This window comes from Scyliorhinus torazame, chromosome 13 (assembly GCF_047496885.1).
Source record: "Scyliorhinus torazame isolate Kashiwa2021f chromosome 13, sScyTor2.1, whole genome shotgun sequence".
Lineage (NCBI taxonomy): Eukaryota > Metazoa > Chordata > Chondrichthyes > Carcharhiniformes > Scyliorhinidae > Scyliorhinus > Scyliorhinus torazame.
Window position 1 is genome coordinate 111,556,327 of NC_092719.1, and position 19,697 is coordinate 111,576,023.

A 19,697-nucleotide genomic window follows, 5' to 3' on the forward strand; every position below is an offset into this window, starting at 1 on the left:
CTCTTCACCGGCCTGTTCAGCTCCTGTACTTTTCATGTTACGAACCTTACTGGAGGCTTGCGCCTCCATTCTCCTCTACTGTCCGCCACCCTCCCCTTCAGGTTCTGTCCCCGTTAAGTTTGCCCTAAACCGGCCCATCCAAGATGGCCCGCTTCTCCATCCATGACCCTGCTCCTACTCCAACCCTGACACGTCGTGTGTTCCCCCTCCCCCCAACCCCTTTCCCCCCCTGCAACTTGGCCACCTCCCCCACGGCCACCACCCGCACCTCACTTCCGTTTACCAGCACTACCTGCCAGCGTGGCAGCTCCTGCCTGGCGACTCCTATCTACCCCTCCAGCCTCCCTCCACCTTTCCCTCCTTGATCTGTGCAAATGGCTCCCTGTGGAACCCACCCTCCCCCACCCAAACAAAGATACATCGAAAAGCACAGGTCACCTCCTCCAAAAAAGAAAAACCACCACAAACGGAGGAGGGGGGTGGAGCAGTTGCCCCCTTACAAACTTATTGCCCCTTAAAAAATAATCACAATTCCAAAATCACCCCACCCGAAGAGAAAACCCACCCTCCACACTACCCGCTTCTTCCAAGCCCCGTTGTTCCAGCTCCTCTGTCTCCCATCAACGTTCAGTTCTCCCCCAGTTTATGGCCTCTAATAAAGCCATTGGCCTCCTCTGGGGTTTTGAAATAGTACTCCCGGCCTTCGAAAGTCACCCACAGTTTCGCCGGTTACAGCACCCCGAACTTGATCTGCCTTCGTTAAAGAATCACTTTGGTCCTGTTGAACCCGGCGCGCATTTTTGCCAGCTCCGCTCCAGTGTCCTGATAGATTCAAACCCTGTACCCCTCCCATTTGCAGCTCCACTTCTCCCTGGCTCACTGCAGGACCTTCACCTTCTCCACAAACTTGTGGAGCCTCACAATCACCACCTGTGGCGGCTCCCCTGCTTTTGGCTTCTGCCTTCGAGACCTGTGCGCCCTCTGGAGCCTTGTCCAGTAACCCCTCCACCACCAGCCCCGCCAGCATCCTTGAGATGTATCTCGTGGCACTCATGCCTTCCACACCCTCAAACAAGCCAACAATACGCAGCTTCGGCCTTCTGGATCTATTCTCCTGCTCCTCTACTTTTGCCCTTTGCAACTTGCAAAGGTCCCCCAGGAGCCCCACCTCCGCCTCCAATGCCACCACCCAATCACTGTGGTCAGGCATCACCGTCTCTTTTTTAAAAATATTTTTATTGCCATTTTTTAGTTTTTACAGAATAACAACTTAACATATAGTGCACCTGATATTTACATGTTGTGACATTTCTTATTTACAATTTTTTACATAGATTCTCCCCCTCTGCCTCGAAGAAGGCGGTCCAGAACCTGACAGGTCTGAGGCAAAACATGTGGGCGTGGTTGGCCGGGCCTTCCTGGAATCCCCTGGATCTGCAACCCCTGTGCCTCCAAATACTTCTTTACTCTCTCCATTGAATCTTTCAAAGGTGCTACCGCTCCTTCGATGGCCTTCGATCGATCTTCCTGCACCTTCTTTCACTGCTGGAGGGACTCCTCTCTGATGAACGCCATCAACTGCTCCATCTGCGGTTTCCAGCATGCGACAACCCTTCCCCCTCCGCCAACCCTTCCCCCCTCCGCCATCTTTCCAATTGTTGCTGCGCCACAGGTCTCCTCCAGTTCCTTGGCCAGATCTTTAACTTTCTTCTGGCGGGTCTGATAACCAGCAGACATGCCACTCCCGGGAGGGGGAACTTCTCCACACCTTCAGCTACACTTATCTGTCAAAATTCCCCCCCTTTCGGGTAAAAAGACGTCTTCAACGTCTTCAAGCCGGAGCGGCCCTGTGTGCGTCATGGCCACCACCGGAATCTGTGTGTACAATTGCTTAACACCCAGGTCCACTCTGTGCACCTAGAGCTTAACCTTTCTCACCCTGCCGCTATCTTTTCGTGCATCGCCAACATCCATTGTGGAGGTGGAGGCAGCCTACTGGCTGCCACGCCCTGTTGTATACAATAAACTTGGTGGGTATCCTCCAGCAAACCGAGGCCTAGAGCATCCCGACCTGCTTTCAAGACCTTGCAGTGTGGCAGTACCACCTGCCTCGGCTGGTGAGCTGGAGCTGAAGCAGTCACAGAATACGGGATTCGGTTGGGCCCGGAGTGTGCACCAGGACCCTGGTCTCCCCCTTGGATAGAAGGGTAGCTGGTGTAAGCTCAGGAAGGCCCACCGTCCTCTGGCATTGACACATATAGATCTCAGCAAGTACCTATACCATGGAGTGCATGTTCAGACCCCTCCACGCAACCAACTTTCAATCCAAGGAGTGTACCAAACATCCCTTCCTCATTTTCCCAAATCTGCCTTTGGGGCTCCAGCAACTGAGGCAGGACCGAGTCCAGAGGCTCCTCATCTGACTGGACTCAGCAGATTCCTGGCCTCCAGTAGTCCTCCGAGTTCGGCACCCTGGGATATTCCTGCCTCCGCCTGTTGTGGATTCAGAAGGGTGATGTGCTCTCCAGTTTGTGACTCCGAGGTTGCTCTAAAACTAGGTCCCACCGAGGTGTGTGTCTCTGCACTGGTGGAGGGTGTGGGTGAGTGCTGTAATGGGTCTTCAACATCAGGGTCTGTGAATTCCTCTTCTGCAATGCTCTCAGGGCTGGAGTCGAGAACCTGACTGGTGGACTCCCTGGGCTGCTTCTTAGATGTGCCTGCGACAGAAAGGAAGGGTCATTATTGCATGGCAGGGGCCTTTAGAAACCAGTGTCATGACTTGCAGCATTGCTGTCTGATGGATGATGCAGTGCTGGATCCTCACTTGTTTATTGCTGCTCACCTCTCTCTCGCCACATCCACCCCGATCAACTGGATGGCTCTGTCTTCGAAGTCTGTCTTCAGCTCTGGCATCCTCCACCTGTCTGTGATCTCTCCCTCTTATTGTGAGCCATTGTTTCTTGCATAAAAACAGATGGAAAGAGTGTTAGCAGAATGTGTGCCAGGGCAGGTGATAAGGACCACCAAGGTGGGACCCGCAGGGGAGATGAAGATATGTGTGGGAGAGAAAGTGGTGGTGTCCCTTGAAGTGAGTGAGACCCCTGTGGATGTGTGATGGGTGTGAATGTGTGGGTTGAAAGTGATGAAAAGTGACCCTGGCAAAATGGACCTCTTCCTGAACTGGATAGCTGTCCTCTTCTAGAGCGTTAGTGCTGACCACCACTGCTATTGACTCCCATGCTGTATTGGTGACCTTGCTAGTTGGTTTTCTTCCTGTGCACAGGCCGAGGATATCACATCGGGCATCTACTGCATCCAGGAGTCTCTCCAGGTAGGCATCTGAAAACATATGTGCAGATTTCTTGCCAGCCATCACTTTCTGCTGACCTATGAAGTGTGGCTGATGTACTGTGGGGGTCCATTTAATGAGGTGCCTCAATAATTGCAGCACTAAGAAGATGGCAGATCAGGTAAATCAGAGGCTGCCTCACCAGCAATATGGCATGGAACCTGTGGCATAAAAGCTTTAGCACTAAGTGCCACACTATATGGCAGGAAAAGCCACCATTGCTGTCGGCAGGTACAACACCGCTTCTCCTGCCTACCATCAGCCTTTGCTGATTTCCAAGAAAATCTCACCCATAGTTTCCAATCTACCCTAACCAATTTTCCTCTCATACCTTCATAGTTCCCTTTGTTTAGATTTAAGCCTTAGACTCAAATTGAACTGCATCACTTTCAAACTTAGTGAAAAATTCTACCATATTTTGGTCACTCTTTCCTAAAGGTTTCTTTACAACAAGATTATTAATTAGCTAGGGGCTGTTGTGTTGTTTTGGTGTTATGTATAAAATGGAAAACGTTTGAATAAAACTATTTTTAAAAAATATTATTAATTAGCCATTTTTCACTGCACAATACGAGGCCTAAAATAGCCTGCTCCCTTGTTGGCTCCTCGATGTACTGCTCTAGAAAACTATCTTGTATACATTCCAAGAACTTTCCCTCTGCAACATAGGACTAATCAGGTTTATCTTGTCTATACGTAGATTGAAATCCCCCGTGATTACTATATCACCTTTGTTACATCCACCTCTAATTTCCTGATTTATGCTGTGATTTACATTACCACTGCAGTTTGGTGGACTGTAAACAACTCCCTCCACGGCCCCTTTTTCTTTTTCCTAGCACCTCCCAAACAGATTCTATGTCTTGATCTTTAGAACGAAGGTCTCATAATAATAATTAATAATAATAATCTTGAGTAGTGTTACAAGTAGGCTCAAATTAACACTGAATGAAGTTATTGTAAAAATCCCCTAATTGCCACACTATGGTGCCTGTTCGAATACATGGAGGGAGAATTCAGAATGTCCAATTCACCTATCAAGAACGTCTTTCGGGACTTGTGGGAGGAAACCAGAGCACCCGAAGGAAACCCACGCAGACACGGGAAGAACGTGCAGACTCCGCACGGACAGTGACCCAAGCGGGAATTGAGCCCGGGTCCCTGGTGCTGTGAAGCAACAGTGTTAACCACTGTGCTATCGTGGTCATCTCTCACCACAGTACTGATGCCCTCTTTAATAAACAGAGCCAGCCACCACCGTTTCCCAGTTTCTTGTCCTTCCTGAATGTCACACACCTTTGGATATTCAGGTCAACACTTTAATATTTTTGTAGCCACATCTCTGTAATGGCTATCTGGTCAGACATATGAGTTTCTATTTGAGCTGACAATGCATCTGTTTTATTGCAAATGCTGCGTGCATTCAAATACTGAGCCCTTAGTTATTTTTACTGTTTTGTAAACTCTGGTCCTATCAGCTGGCACATTCTTAAGTTTGCAATCACTGTCCCTTCCTTTATCATTACCTTTACCGATACCTTGATCTTAATTTCCTTTAATTTATTCAATATTCCACTTGATGATTGTGACAATAAGCAATTTTCATTTCTATTCATTTCATTTCATGATTCTTTCCCCCCTCTGTTTAATTCAAAGCCCTTGCCTATTCCCTAGTTATATGACTCACTAGAACACTGGTCCCAGTGTAGGTGAAATCAGAAAGGAGATGATGTCTGTGAAGAAATAGGGATTAGGTTAATACAAGCTTAGGTTTTAAAAAGCTTGTAGATTGCATGGGGAACTGAAAACTGTTTGAGGTAAGGAGTTCCGCCATTCTTAAGTCCTGGGAAGGAATGTTAGAATAGATCACAGTGAATATAAATCTTCATTTAACATAGTGAAGATGCTGGGAGGAAGTGGTATACTTCAAATTATATTTGAAACTTGGAGGAGCAAAAGCAGTAAGTTTGAAGACCATTGTGATATTAATAAAATAGAGACAAACAAAATAAATTGGTTGATAGGTAAGGATTGTCTTTGATCCAGTGAGCTTTTGTTGTAAGAGATCCAGGAGTATGCGTGAGATGCTGTAAGGTTATCTTTACAGTAATGTAATATTATTAATGATGAGGAGATGGTGATATAATGATGCTGATGATGTTGAGCTGGTTGCTTTTTCTATATGTAAGTGTTCTAGAATAAAAACAAAAATTGCGGAAATACTCATCAGATCAGACAGCATCTGAGGGGAAAGAACCAGACAGATTGGGCAGGTAGATGTCTGATGAACATAGGAACATAAGAATTAGGAGCAGAAGTAGGCAATTCAGCCCTTCAAACCTAAAAACAGGTTGAAGGGAACAGGAAGGGAGGTGGATCTGAGATCAGGAAGAGATGAACCATGATCTGATTAAATACCGTGAAGACATAAGCAAAATACTGGTTCCGCCATCTGTGTTCCCCATTATTATCTCACCAGTATCGTCCTCTAAAAGCTAATATTTACTTTAGCTATTCTCTTCCTCTTTATATACTTACAGAAGCTTTTGGTATCAGTGTTTTCTGCTAGTTTCCTTTCGTAGTTCACCTTAGCTCTTTTGATTTCATTTTTAATAACCTTTTGCTGAACCTTAAAGTTCTCCCAATCCTCCAGTTTACCACTAGCCTTTGCAGTATGGTATGCCCTTGATTTTGCCGTTATGTCCTTTTTTAGCCATGGAACTTTTTTCTCCTTTTTACAATTCCTCTCCATCTCAGGAATCATAGAATTTACAGTGCAGAAGGAGGCCATTCGGCCCATTGAGTCTGCACCGGCTCTTGGAAAGAGCACCCTACCCAAGCCCACACCTCCACCCTATCCCTATAACCCAGTAACGCCACCCAACACTAAGAGCAATTTAGCATGGCCAATCCACCTAACCACATCTTTGGACTGTGGGAGGAAACCGGAGCCCCCGGAGGAAACCCACGCACACACGGGGAGAACGTGCAGACTCCGCACAGACAGTGACCCAAGCCAGGAATCTAATCTGGGACCCTGGAGCTGTGAAGCAATTGTGCTAACCACTATGCTACCGTGCTGCCCTCAAATATAGGCCGGGATTCTCCACCTGTAACGGAGAATCCTGCCGGTCGATCAGGGCAGAAATGTAGTGGGGCGGAGAATCCCGCCCATATTTTAATTGAGATGTATTTAATATCTCCCTGAACATCCGCCATTGTTCCTCAACTGTTCTACCCTCAATTATTTGTGCCCAGTCTACTTGGGCCAACTCTTTCCTCAATTACCTCTGCCCAATGCTAAAACCCTAGTATGGCACTCTGTCCTCTCTCACTCAATCTAAATTTGAAATTCTACCATGCTGTGCTCACTCCTTCGATGAGGAAGACTATTTGTCAACCCTTCTTTGTTGTAATACTAAATCTAAAATAGCCTGCTTCCTGTTTGGCTCCATAATATATTGCTCTACGATACAATCCCTTACACTCTATGAATTCGCCTCAAGGCTACCCTTGCCAATTTGATTAATCTTGTCAATATGTATTTTAAAATCACCCATGATTACCATTGTGCCTTTCTCATAATCCCTCATTATTTCTTGGTTTATACTATGCCCCACTTTGGAAGTATTGCTCGAGAGCCTGTAAATTACTCCGACCAAGGAGTTTTTTCCCTTGTTTTTTTTATTTCCACCCAGACCAATTCAACATTTTGGCCCTTCGTGCCATTGTCATTTCTTAATACAGCCTTGATGTCATCTTTAATCAATAAAGCAACTCCACCTCCTGTTCTATCCTGCCTATCCTTTCAGAATACTGAGTACCCTTGGACATTCAACTCCCAGTCCTGGTCCCCTGCAACCATGTTTCAGTATTCCCCATCAAATTCTATTTGTGCCATCAGCTCATTGACCTGATTCTGAATACTGCATGGATTTCGATACAAAATTTTTAAATATGTCCTACTGATTTGTCTTTCCCTTGCAGGATTCTCTTCCACTACATTTTGCACACGTTCTGACCTCCTTCATTAACCTCAGTCTCATCCCCAACTTTCACCCCCACAGTCACTTTAGATTTGGATTTTTTTATGTTTCCTTTCCCCTCCATAGTCGTTAGACTGGCCAAGCCTGTTCATCCTATGAACCTCTACCTTGTCCTCACATGCTGACCTGCTGCTTTGGTTCCCATTAACCATTATGAAAGATAATATGGAAGAACTATTTTGAGAGGAAAAGTAAGAACACACTAAATGGAAAAAAATTTGAAACTAAAAGAGCAGAGCGATCTTAAAAAAAAATGGAACGGCAAATTCATCATTTGTCATAAAAGATTGAGATCCTACATTTTATAGAATACAAAAACAGGACGGTAACGCAAAATAATTACAAAGCATTGGTTCAGCCATGGTTGGAAAATGGTTTCCTGCGTTCTGTACTTTAATTTAGGAAGGAGGTCAAGCATGGGGAGGTGTAGATGAAATATACTAAAGATGATCCAGGAATGAGAGACTTTCATTATATAAGGAATATGGGGAGATTGTAGAAATTTCTTAACGCTGAGGCCTGGTGAGGACAAGGAATGCCCTATCAGAAACAGTGGGGGAAGCAGAATCTATAATTGCTTTGAAAAAAAAAACAGATAAATACTTGAAAAGGAAAACAGTGGACGAAAAGGATCGAGGAGCAGGATTAATGGGGTAGCTTTCTGAGTCAGTGTCAACTCAATGGGCTGAATGTCCTTTTATACTATAAAACTTGAAGATTCCATGTGGCAAAGTTGGTAATTATTGTGGTGATGGTGAAGATGCTTGTAATTTTGTGATGATTTGAAGTATTCTTCTCATTTGTTTACCCAGGACATTTTTCCATGAATTTTGATGCCTTCCATCATCATATCAGTGATATACCACCTGCCTTGCCTGCACGAACCCTACGCAAAGTAAGTATTTTACAATTGGTCGAATGTTAATGTGGTTAACTCCACAAAGAAAAAAATCTGTTCAAGAATGAATTAGTCTTTCTAAAGAAGTGTTTGCAAACTGTGACTTTGAAGTGTAATTAATATAAATTGAACATTAAAATAATAAACATCTGTCAGAGAGTTAGAATACAGGGTTTTTTCCTGAATTCCCTACAAAGAAACAAGAAAATCTTGCATTTATATTTTGCCTTTCACAAAGTCAAGACATCCCAAAGCTTGTTGTAGCCAATGAAGTTATTTAAAGTGTAGTCACTGTTGTAATGCAGAGAAATATGGCCCCTATATTGCACACTGTAACTTCCCATCATCAGCAATGGGATAATGACCAATCTATGTTATTAATGTTGGTTAATGGATAAACAGTAGCCAGGGCACTGGGCAAACTCCCTGCTCTTTTCATAATATTGCCATGGAATTTTTTATGCTCAAGTCCCTGATGGTTCAGTGGCAAATGTCTGATTGTTTGTGTTTCTAAGCCATCTAGACCAGAAGGTTTCATTTTCAATCCCAATACTGTGCTGAGTTAGCTCATTTAGAGCATTGCAATTACTTACAGGGTCGGGCTTTCTGGCCCCCGCAGTGGCGGGACAGACCAGCCAAACGTCCATTGACGTTCGGTGGGACCAAACAATCCTGGCTGCGGGCAAGGCTAGAAAATCCTGCCCTCAATATATCACATAAAGGAGAGGGAAAATCAACCGTGAATCTTTTTTGTGATGGTTATCCAGTGACCCTGCAGCAAATTGTGTACCTCTGTGCCTTGAGGTTCAGAGAAGATCAGGGCCGGAATTCTCCAGTCTTGGGGATTTTCTTTTCCAGCTGGCAGCGCACCCCTTGCCCACGGGTTTCCCAGCAGCGTGGGGTGGCTTCAATGGGAAATCCCATTGACAAGTGGCGGGAAGAAGAATCCCACTGCCAGCGAATGGCGCACCTCTGAAAAACGTACTGGTGGGGGAACAGAGAATCCCACCCCAGATTTGACTATAATGTTCTGCACAGTTGAACAGTGCTGACGTTCCTAGTCACAGTTCTAGGTTCACTTTGACATTGACCACTGTCATGGGACAACCACTTAACTGCAATGTTCCACCTAAAAAATGTATTATGAGATGAAAGGGCTTTTATTTTTTAGGACTCACAAAAAACTGAATACTAACCTTAATTCTTTCTTTTCCCCCAAACACAGTCTTCACTGCATCCTATTCCTGCATCGCCTACCAGCCCCCACTTGGGTCTCGATGGCAGCAACTCTACTCTGTCCGGCAGTGCAAGCAGCGGGGTATCTTCTTTGAGCGAAAGCAATTTTGGCCAATCAACAGAGCCACCGCGCACTGATATGATAGATTCTGTCCCCAGTCAGACCTGGAACCCAGACGAGGATGGGGAAGCCCCTTACATACCTGTAAGGTACAGCCTGTCTGAACCAGACGTCATTGAATCGGTGAAAGCTCACCCATGCCGCAGCCACTCTGCTCCTACTGGAGTCCTTCCTAAGGAGCCAGCAGAGATACCAGTCTTGCCCCCCAAACCATATTACCCCAGGTCTACATACACAGACAATGAAGAAGCACTTGAAGAAGAGAGCAGGTCAAAAGCTTTCATACGCAAACTGCCTCAGTCTGGCCACAGTGGTAAAGAGGACCAGGCCAAGGTACCATGGGAACATGGTATCAATCAAGAATAGACCACAATGAGGGCTTAAAAGCAAGGTGTTCACTGGTTCATCCTAAGGGTGTCAGCCACCTCTGTTTGTTGCAAACAGATTACATTTCTTTGAATAACTATTTACTTTGGACTAATACTTTATTTTTGTGGGAAGGGAGGCCTGCCTGTTTATGGCCTGGCTGCTTAATGATTACAGTTGGAGGGCCATGTGTGGAGAGTTTTGAAGTGTTCTGAAGAGTCCTCAACCCTTCAGGTCCAAAATTTCCTGTTACAATCACTCATTTCACTTTGATTATTGGGAAAACAAAGAATGAAAGAAGTTGATGATTACCGGGCTTGTAAACCTCAAAGGATATTAAGTCATGTCATTATATTCCTGCCTCTCCTCTCTACTTCGCTTACCATATCCTATTTGGTGTTTCTCGGTCTTCTGGTCAAGGCACTTGATATTTCTGCCTGCCAGGTCTCCCATGACTTTTCACTTTTGCGAAGCCTTGTGGGTAAAATATATCACTGAGGTATCGTACTTGTGTGAGAGCTAAGAAAAACATAAAAGAATCATCTGGAATGTAGTCAGTATAAAGTAGCACCCGGTGGCCTCTCCTGGGTTCTGGTTAGGTACTTCTAACTCAAATCAGCATAGAATTCTCTTCGGATTTGCTATCTCACATATTTCAGAAGTAAAGAACTTAAGGTTTATTCTTCATTAAAACAGCTTGTCTTGTTAATTCACTAGGATTAGAAAACTGGCAATTGTTTAACCTTTGGACTTCTTTTGGCCTGACTCCAGATGAAATTTGGGAAGGAGCAAGTTTGTGTGATTTTATACATAGGCAGACAGTGAAAATTACAGCTCACAACCCGAGTTCGTTTTTAATTGCAAACCTAGCTTTCTGATGTAACAAACCCGATAAAATTCAGCAATAATTAAAGGATTTTGATGGTCCTCGAATAATTTTGCAATGGGTTCCTGAAGCTGCTACCAAGCTCTGATAGAACCAACTTCTCTATATACAACTTCAATCTCCAGAAGAATCCATGATGCAGATTTGCCAAATTATCCCACCAGATGTTCTTTCAATAATCCTTAAATTATGTAAAATGGGAGAGGGCCCTGGAACAGTAACCCAGTAACATAACTATGTAACATATAACACCATTCAGCTTGGGGTAGTGCCCTGATCCAATGTTTGATTCCTGGTGTGTGCTGAGGTAGCCACACCTAGCAAAAGCTGCATTTGTGATGCTGCAGCGGACGTTGGTACCCATTGTAAAGGCGGGAAAAAATACCTGTTAATATACAGTGACCAAGGCTGGAAACTATGTGAACAGGATGAACTCTGCAGTCCTCATGATGAAAAAGCCACCAGAAATCACAGATAGAATTTGGTAATTTGGGAGAGGGCCCTGGAACAGTCCCCCAGTAACAGCAGTTCCTTCAGGAGAGGACCCTGGAACCTACCCCAGTAACAGCAGTTCCTTCTGGAGAGGACCCTGGAACAGTCCCCCAGTAACAGGAACTCCTTCAGGAGAGGACCCTGGAACAGTCCCCCAGTAATAGTTGCACCTTCAGGAGTGGACCCTGGAACCTACCCCAGTAACAGCAGTTCCTTCAGGAGAGGGCCCTGGAACAGTCCCTCAGTAACAGCAACTCCCTCAGGAATGGACCCTGGAACCTACCCCAGTAACAGCAGTTCCTTCTGGAGAGGGGCCTGGAACAGTCCCTCAGTAACAGCAACTCCTTCAGGAGAGGTCCCTGGAACCTACCCCAGTAATCGTAGCTCCTTCAGGAGAGGACCCTGGAACCTACATTAGTAACAGCAACTCCTTCAGGAGAGGGCCCTGGAACCTACATTAGTAACAGCAACTCTTTCAGGAAAGGACCCTGGAACAGTCCCCCAATAACAGCAGCTCCTTCACGAAAGGGGTCTGGAATATTGCCCCAGTATATTAATTATTCATTTTAGGTGTGGGAAGAACAAAGAACAAAGAAATGTACAGCACAGGAACAGGCCCTTCGGCCCTTCAAGCCCATGCCGACCATGCTGCCCGACTAAACTACAATCTTCTACACTTCCTGGGTCCGTATCCCTCTATTCCCATCCTATTCATGTATTTGTCAAGATGCCCCTTAAATGTCACTATCGTCCCTGCTTCCACCACCTCCTCCGGTAGCGAGTTCCAGGCACCCACTACCCTCTGCGTAAAAAACTTGCCTCGTACATCTACTCTAAACCTTGCCCCTCTCACCTTAAACCTATGCCCCCTAGTAATTGACCCCTCTACCCCGGGGAAAAGCCTCTGACTATCCACTCTGTCTATGCCCCTCATAATTTTGTAGACCTCTATCAGGTCGCCCCTCAGCCTCCTTCGTTCCAGTGAGAACAAACCGAGTTTATTCAACCGCTCCTCATAGCTAATGCCCTCCATACCAGGCAACATTCTGGTAAATCTCTTCTGCACCCTCTCTAAAGCCTCCACATCCTTCTGGTAGTGTGGCACCAGAATTGAACACTATACTCCAAGTGTGGCCTAACTAAGGTTCTATACAGCTGCAACTACAGGAGGTCACTAAGATGATTGATGCAGGTAGGGCAGTGGATGTTGTCTATATGGACTTCAGTAAGGCCTTTGACAAGGTCCCTCATGGTAGACTAGTACAAAAGGTGAAGTCACACGGGATCAGGGGTGAGCTGACAAGGTGGATACAGAACTGGCTAGGTCATAGAAGGCAGAGAGTAGCAATGGAAGGATGCTTTTCTCATTGGAGGGCTGTGACCAGTGGTGTTCCACAGGGATCAGTGCTGGGACCTTTGCTGTTTGTAGTATATATAAATGATTTGGAGGAAAATGTAACTGGTCTGAAAGGGACAACACAGGTGGAGAAGGTAGTCAAGAAGGCATACGGCAAGCTTGCCTTCATTGGCCGGGGCATTGAGGATAAGAATTGGCAAGTCATGTTGCAGCTGGAAGAAGCTGGAACAAAATATTTTTAGAAACATTTTCTATACCAATTTCTCAACAAGACCATGTTTACATGCAGGTACTGTTCCCTAAAAGCTCCAGCTGCCTATATTTCCATAGCACATCAGTTTAGAAGGTGATTCATCCATCCGGATGATTTTATAAATAATGTCAGTTCCCTACATTGCCCATCATTTGAGTTCTACTTAAACGCTGATTGGTGTTTCCATGGGCCACAGCTGATATGGGCTCTCTTAGCAACTATTAGGCAGGATTCTCCGCTCCCCGACGCCGAAATCGATTTCAGCGAGGGAACAGAGAATCCCCGATGACACCAAAATCGGTGGCAGCGCCGTTTTCACGATGCTCCGCTCCCTGAAAAGCAGCGTACTCCTAGAATACGTATCCACGGCCTCAGGCCATTGCCTGGGGTCCGCCCCTTTGCATAAAACACCACCGTTTTCATGCCAGCGTGGGGACTTAGTCTACCAAACAGAGAATCCAGACCATTACATTGTTAACAAAGAGTCGTCCACAGTGAGAAAGGCAGATAATGCCCATTGCTTAGTTTGTCGTGCTGCAATGACTTTTAAGGCCACAGAAAGTCTGTAAATTTTGGGGGAAAGAAACCAGGAAAAGTGAAGAAAATACAAGTGGTAAATTATGGGGAGCGTGGAAGGCTGCAGATTATCATCAGTGATATTAGTGGACAAAGCTGTTTTGATCCTGCCACCAACTACTACTGGAGCATATATTGCAACTGCATTTCAATCCTTGGCCTGTTAATTTTACATATGTAAAGACCCATTCAGAATAAACTGATGGAAACCTACATTAGAACTTTCTTTTGAATAAAGGGAACAGAATTTAGCGACAGAGGAAATTGTATTTATCTAATAGTTTCATTGTTCATGAAGCAGATTGATAGATGTCACTAAACCTAAGTCTGCTTTAAGTGAGGATTGTTTTGAGTTCTGTTGTGTTTTGACTCTATTGTATTTGAGGTTTAATAGTCTCAATCTCAACACGCCTGGATCTTTAGTAAAAAACTGTCCAGTTCAGCACTTGACTGACAATATCAATCAGAGACCACAGCTTGGCTGGTGTGAGAAACCAGAAAATGACGCACTGCAGTTGGGGGTGCTCTTCTTATGTGTGGGCTGAGGCGCATTATTGAGGCAGAGTAGAGGATTTGTCTCTGACTGCAGCATTGTTTCTGTGTTCTTGATACTTACATTGGGTGTTTGAAATTGGAAAAGTTCAATTCCCCTGCAGTAAAATCCCTAATTTTTATTTAAAATTCTCTAACAATTCCCCACTCTATTTTGCTGATTCTTGCTGTAATAATGTGGACAGCTGCCCTAATGGGAGTCTAACAGTGAGTGTCAACAGGTAGTCTAACCATGGGGAACATGACTAATAAACCAAACCTGTCCTTTTCCACACATGCACACATTATCGCTGGTTTGTAATCAGAAGCAGAAACCCAGATTAATTCTTCCCTTCCTCAGTGCAGCGGTTTGGAGGCTTTTGCAGCAGCTCTATCAGTACCCAAATGAAATCAGCCTATTCGGATCAGAGTTGGGATTAAATCTGGGATCTTCCTGACCACCTGGTGCCAGTAACTCACCTGGCGGTGCATTTCCTAACCAAGTCCTGCAGCCAGATGACGGAAACATGTCAGGAAATGTAAACACTTGCCTAGATGTCCATTTGCCTGGATGAGGGCAACTCCAACAACACTCAAAAAGCTTGACACCATCCAGAACCAAGTAGCCTCTTATTCAGCACCCCGTCCACTACATTAAACATTCTCTCCCTCCACCTCCGGTGCACAGTTGTAGCAGTTTGTACCATCTACAAGATGCACTTCAGCAACTCCCCAAGGCTCCTTCGGCAGCACCTTCCAAACCCACGATCTCTACCAACAAGAAGAATGAGGGCAGCGGGCGCATGGGAACACCATTACCACTTGCAAATTCTGCTTCAAACCACACACCAACCTGACTTGGAACTATGGATGGTATTTTCCAGGCCCTGCTGCTGATAGGATCATCTGATCCCACCAAAGTAAATAAGGATTTGAATGGATTGCCGCATCCATCACGGGGAAGCCCACTGTGGTGGAAGCCAGAAAGTGTATATCGTCGTTCCTTCACTGTCACTGCATTAAACTGGAACTCCCGAATAGCATTGTGGGTATACCTGCACCATATGAACCAAGCGGTTCAAGGCAGAGGCCCACCACCACCTTCTTAAAACAGTTAAGATGGGCAATAAATACTGACCTTGCTGGAGAAACTCATATTCCCAAGGAAAAGCAGATGCAGATTTGAGTTTTTTAAAAGGTGTATGCGTATCTTTTCTTTTCATGCTCTTGCTTATGCTCCACTTTAATTCATTTTTCATGTACTTTCAGGACAATAAATAAAATCTGTTGGAGAAATGTCTGCACATTTCACAGAGATAACATGTGCTTATTGTCATTTTAAATATGTAAGTGATATTTTTTGCACCAATTATATATATATATATATCACATTGGTCTTTACCATCTGACTCATATAGGAATTCAGGATATTTTGGCCTCATGGATACATATATCTAAAGATACATTGCACCCTGCCCTTACAAGCCACAATGCAGCAAGTACAAAAATACAGAAATCTTATGCAACAGTTACAAAACTATACAAAATTTATATTTTAATTGACGGCTGTCTTTGAAAGCAAGTTTTTGACAGTTTATTTCTGAGGGAAAGAAGTATTATATCAGACAGATCATAAGAGCTGATTTACAAAGATGTTTACAGTGTTTATCAACAACTGAGCTGATGATTTCATGTTGTAACAAAGATGTGGAATAATATAGAGCAAGATGTGCTATTAAGAGAAAGCTGTAAATAAAGCAAGAAACATATCAGAGATTGTGCAGAAAGGGTAGTTAGTGTAAGTATTAACAAAAATAGAAGTTATAATTTGGTACAACAGTGAAGAGAATTGAAAAGTGATTGTAACTCTACCTGTATCATTGAGTATTCTATGATTGATGTATTATCGATTAATGATAATGGGTGGGGGCTGAGCACTGCAAGACACCTGAGCGGCCTGAGGTATAGAATTATAACAAATCGCTCTTGTATAGAATACTGTCCAATCAGCAAGATACAGAATAGTCTCCAAGCTACTGGTACTGTGCTACTCTTCCCCAAGGTAAGAGGGGAGACAGAGAGGTGGCCAGTGAAATCCTTAAATATATTACAGTAGCTATCCAACTGGAATTCAATTGGAGACAGCTCTTATTCAAGGAAAAGACTTGAAGTCGAGAAATAATTGTCAGCCTCCTTCATCTCAATCTTCAATGCTGTGTGTGTATACACTGCATGGTCAACACCCCCATCCGTTTACTGGATCTTTCCATTCGGGACAATTGCAAAATGAAAAATGTTGTCTTAAAAGAAAAGACAAATTAAAGTTGTTTTAATTTATTTTTTTCTTCAATCTTAACTTTCTTTCATAAGTCAGGAGTTCCACTGAGGATTTTGTGAAAAAGAAAATGAAGTGTGAAAAGAATTTGTAAAATAAAAAATACATTTTGATGTATAACAGTAATGTGCCTCTTAATAGACACAGTTCTTATTTAATATTTACCAAGCTATTGCAGTGCTTTCTTCGCAGTACACAAGCCCTGGAGTGTGTCCTGTAACTAAAGCATGCCAGATGTATTTTTGTGAGCCTTGTAATTTACAGTCCCGTTTTTCTGTACAGCAGCAATGTTTGAAATGATGGAGTTTAAACTGCCTGTTGTAACCATGGGTTGCTCTGATTTAAAACTTGTCAGCATTATCCACACAGTGATGTGTAGCTGTTCCCTCCCTTCCCAAATAGTGTCTGTCTCTATTGGACCATGTCAGTGCCCGAATAATATTGCTTCTTGTACAAATCTACCCTTTTGAATGCTGTGTATTTATGAATTTTATAAAAAGGGCAAAGAGAAAGAGACCACTGATGAGGGGTTGACCTGTTGTGTGAATGAACTTCCATTCTGTGACCCTCACTGCACACCAAGAGCTATGACTGGCCCAGGCCAGAGAGTCAGTAACTCAATGCAGACATTCGCCATGTGTCCCAGGTTTAGAAAAAAACGATAGGTGCTGGGGAACTGTGTTTCAGGACCAGTTGAACCTCCACTGACTAGCTCTTAACTTTGACAAAAGATGGCGGTGGGCACGGCAGAATGATTTTCAGCAAATCCCCTGATGGCTGAGGAAAAATTCTCAAAGCCAAATTGACTTTAAAGGATGGGGTAAGGATGGGTAGAGCTTAAAAAAAGCACTTGATCAAAATGGTAAGTGAGCTGTCACCAGATCCATGGTTAGGTATAGTTGTACTCTTAAAAGATCAACTCAACACCATTTTTTGTGTACTTAATAGAACTGCCCTTTACAGTTTTGGTAAGACTAGCAAGATTGCATTGGTAAAAGTACATAGTGGGATTTTACTGTATATATCGTGTTAGCATGTCAGAATATGTGACGTGAATTTTAGATGTAAATACTCGCAGTTTGTTTTCCTATTCACCAAATTGCTGTGATGTGTAATTCCTTAATGCTTAAAATTAAAACCTTGATTTAACAAGTAATTTTGTGTCTGTCTGGGCCTTGATTTAATAAGTAATTCCATGTCTTATCAGTTGGAAACAAAATGTTTTTTTAAATGTTTTTTATTGGGTTTTATTGTACATGGTATATTTAAAGATGCACACAAAGAGAAACCAAAAAAAGATAACAAAAACAAATGTACTACATAAATAAAAAAACTCATAAATAAAAAAACAAGGGGTGGGAAGGTAAAAACTGGGGAAGTGTATATACATAGAAGCAACAGAGAGACAATTACATTATACATGTCTTGGGGAGGGGGGGGGGCACAAGCAAAACAAAACTGGGTGGGCGGGGCGCCTGGGCGACACCCCTGATGTTGCTTGCTTCTCCAGGTTGGTTTTCACTGTTGTGTGTTTGCCTCCACTTCGGCCGTCTGTTGTTCCTTCCTCCTGTACTTTGTTACTCTCTGTTGCCCTGCTGTGTTTATTATGGTCGTTGTCATTTCCCAGTCTTCTTCCAGTTTGTGTCCCCTCGTCTTTCCTCCCCTCTGGCTCCACTCTATTATTCTTTGCCACCTTCCTTCTTCCCTGCCTCCCTTCCCCTTCCCCCTCCCTGCCCCCTTTCCCCCCCCCTCTCCTTCCCCCCCCCCCCCTCCCCCCACCCTCTCTGCAGCTCCTCTTTTTTTCCTGTTGTGTTTGGCCCCTCTTGCACTGTTTCCCCCCCCCCCCCCCCACCCCAGTCCTCCCTCCCTTCTCTGTTCTCATGTCTTGGCGACTTTCCCTGGTTCTTGGCTACTTGATTATTTATTTGTTTGTTCGTTGGCCACAAACAGGTCCCGGAACAGTTGGGTGAATGGCTCCCATGTTCTGAAGAAGCCATCTTCCGACCCCCAGATGGCGAATTTGATTTTCTCAATTTGGAGAAATTCCGATAAGTCGGACAGCCAGTCTGCAGCTTTGGGTGGTGCTGCTGACCACCAGCTGAGCAGGATTCTATGGCGGGCGATCAGGGAGGCAAAGGCAAGGGCGTCCGCCCTCCTCCCCATGATGAGTTCTGGCTGGAGTTGGAAACAAAAATAACAAGGATTATCAGCCAAAAGCCCCATCCCACACTAAGTGTTGGATTTATGCATGAGCTTTGTCATCTACAACTTAGTCTTTTTTTTCCATATTGTGAGCCCCTCATAATATGAGGGCCGAAGGGCGCGATTCTCCTAAAAGGGAACAAAGTCCCCTAGCTAGCACGTTTAGCCGTGTGTTTCCTGGCGCTCGCAGTGCCGAGAAACACATGGCTATTCAACGCGACTCACAATGTATAAGGGGCGTGAATTAGGAACACGCGGCCAAGGTCGCACATAGCTCCATTTTGTAAAGTGGGGAGCTCTGCTCGCCGGAACTCCCCAGTGTAGTGAGAGATCAAGACGCCATTATTATGGGCCAGGGTTCAGAAAACTCCAAATTATATCATGGAGTTTACCTGACCTACAACTTTTAATAGATTTTGATTATGAGGAGCACAAGGGCCTACTTTCCAGGTGTTATGCAAAAGAGACCTTAAGTATTTTTAAATAAAATGTTTATTCTATGAATTCAATTAACATTTTATAAACACACAGTAAACATTTTATCAACTACCAACTCAACTACCCCCCACAGATACAGTACTCTGTATGTAACCCTTAATAACTTTCCTAACAACATCCATAAGCCAAGCATCATTTTTAACAAAGCAGTAGATATAAATTCTTTACACAAGGCAGTTATCACTTTTAAATTATCAAGTGATCTGGACACCTTTTAACATACAGAGAAAGAGTCAAAATGAACCTTCCTTGTCTGAATTCAGCTTTCAACTGCCTAAAACGAAAGCAAAACAAAGCCACAAACAGCTTCCAGCTCAAAACAAATGTAAAAGCCAGACACAACCTAGCTCCACCCACACAATGACATCAATGCAGCTATTTGGTAAACACCCATTTCTTAAAGGTACATTCGCATGACACCTTCCCAAGAAAAAAAAAGAAACCATCAACTTCAAGATATTCCTTTAAGAAATATTGACAGTAAATATACTTTTTTTCCAACAAAACACGCAAACATTTCTTTTTTTTTTATTAAATATTTTATTGAAAAT

General features: G+C 44.0%; 1 protein-coding gene across 8 annotated transcripts in view; it reads left to right on the forward strand.

Annotated features, from left to right (window-relative positions):
- Window positions 1-17,602, forward strand: part of dock3 (dedicator of cytokinesis 3) — a 1,587,592-nt gene extending 1,569,990 nt beyond the window's left edge. For 5 of the 8 annotated variants that reach the window (XM_072472048.1, XM_072472049.1, XM_072472047.1 and 2 more), the window contains 3 exons: window positions 3,284-3,331; window positions 8,208-8,290; window positions 9,519-17,602. In XM_072472048.1, the coding sequence (XP_072328149.1) occupies window positions 3,284-3,331; window positions 8,208-8,290; window positions 9,519-10,016 (629 nt within the window). In that variant the 3' untranslated portion in view covers window positions 10,017-17,602. The remainder of the gene's footprint in view (window positions 1-3,283; window positions 3,332-8,207; window positions 8,291-9,518) is intronic. The other 3 variants (XM_072472050.1, XM_072472053.1, XM_072472052.1) reach the window with 1 other exon arrangement.
- Window positions 17,603-19,697: the final 2,095 nt, after the last annotated feature.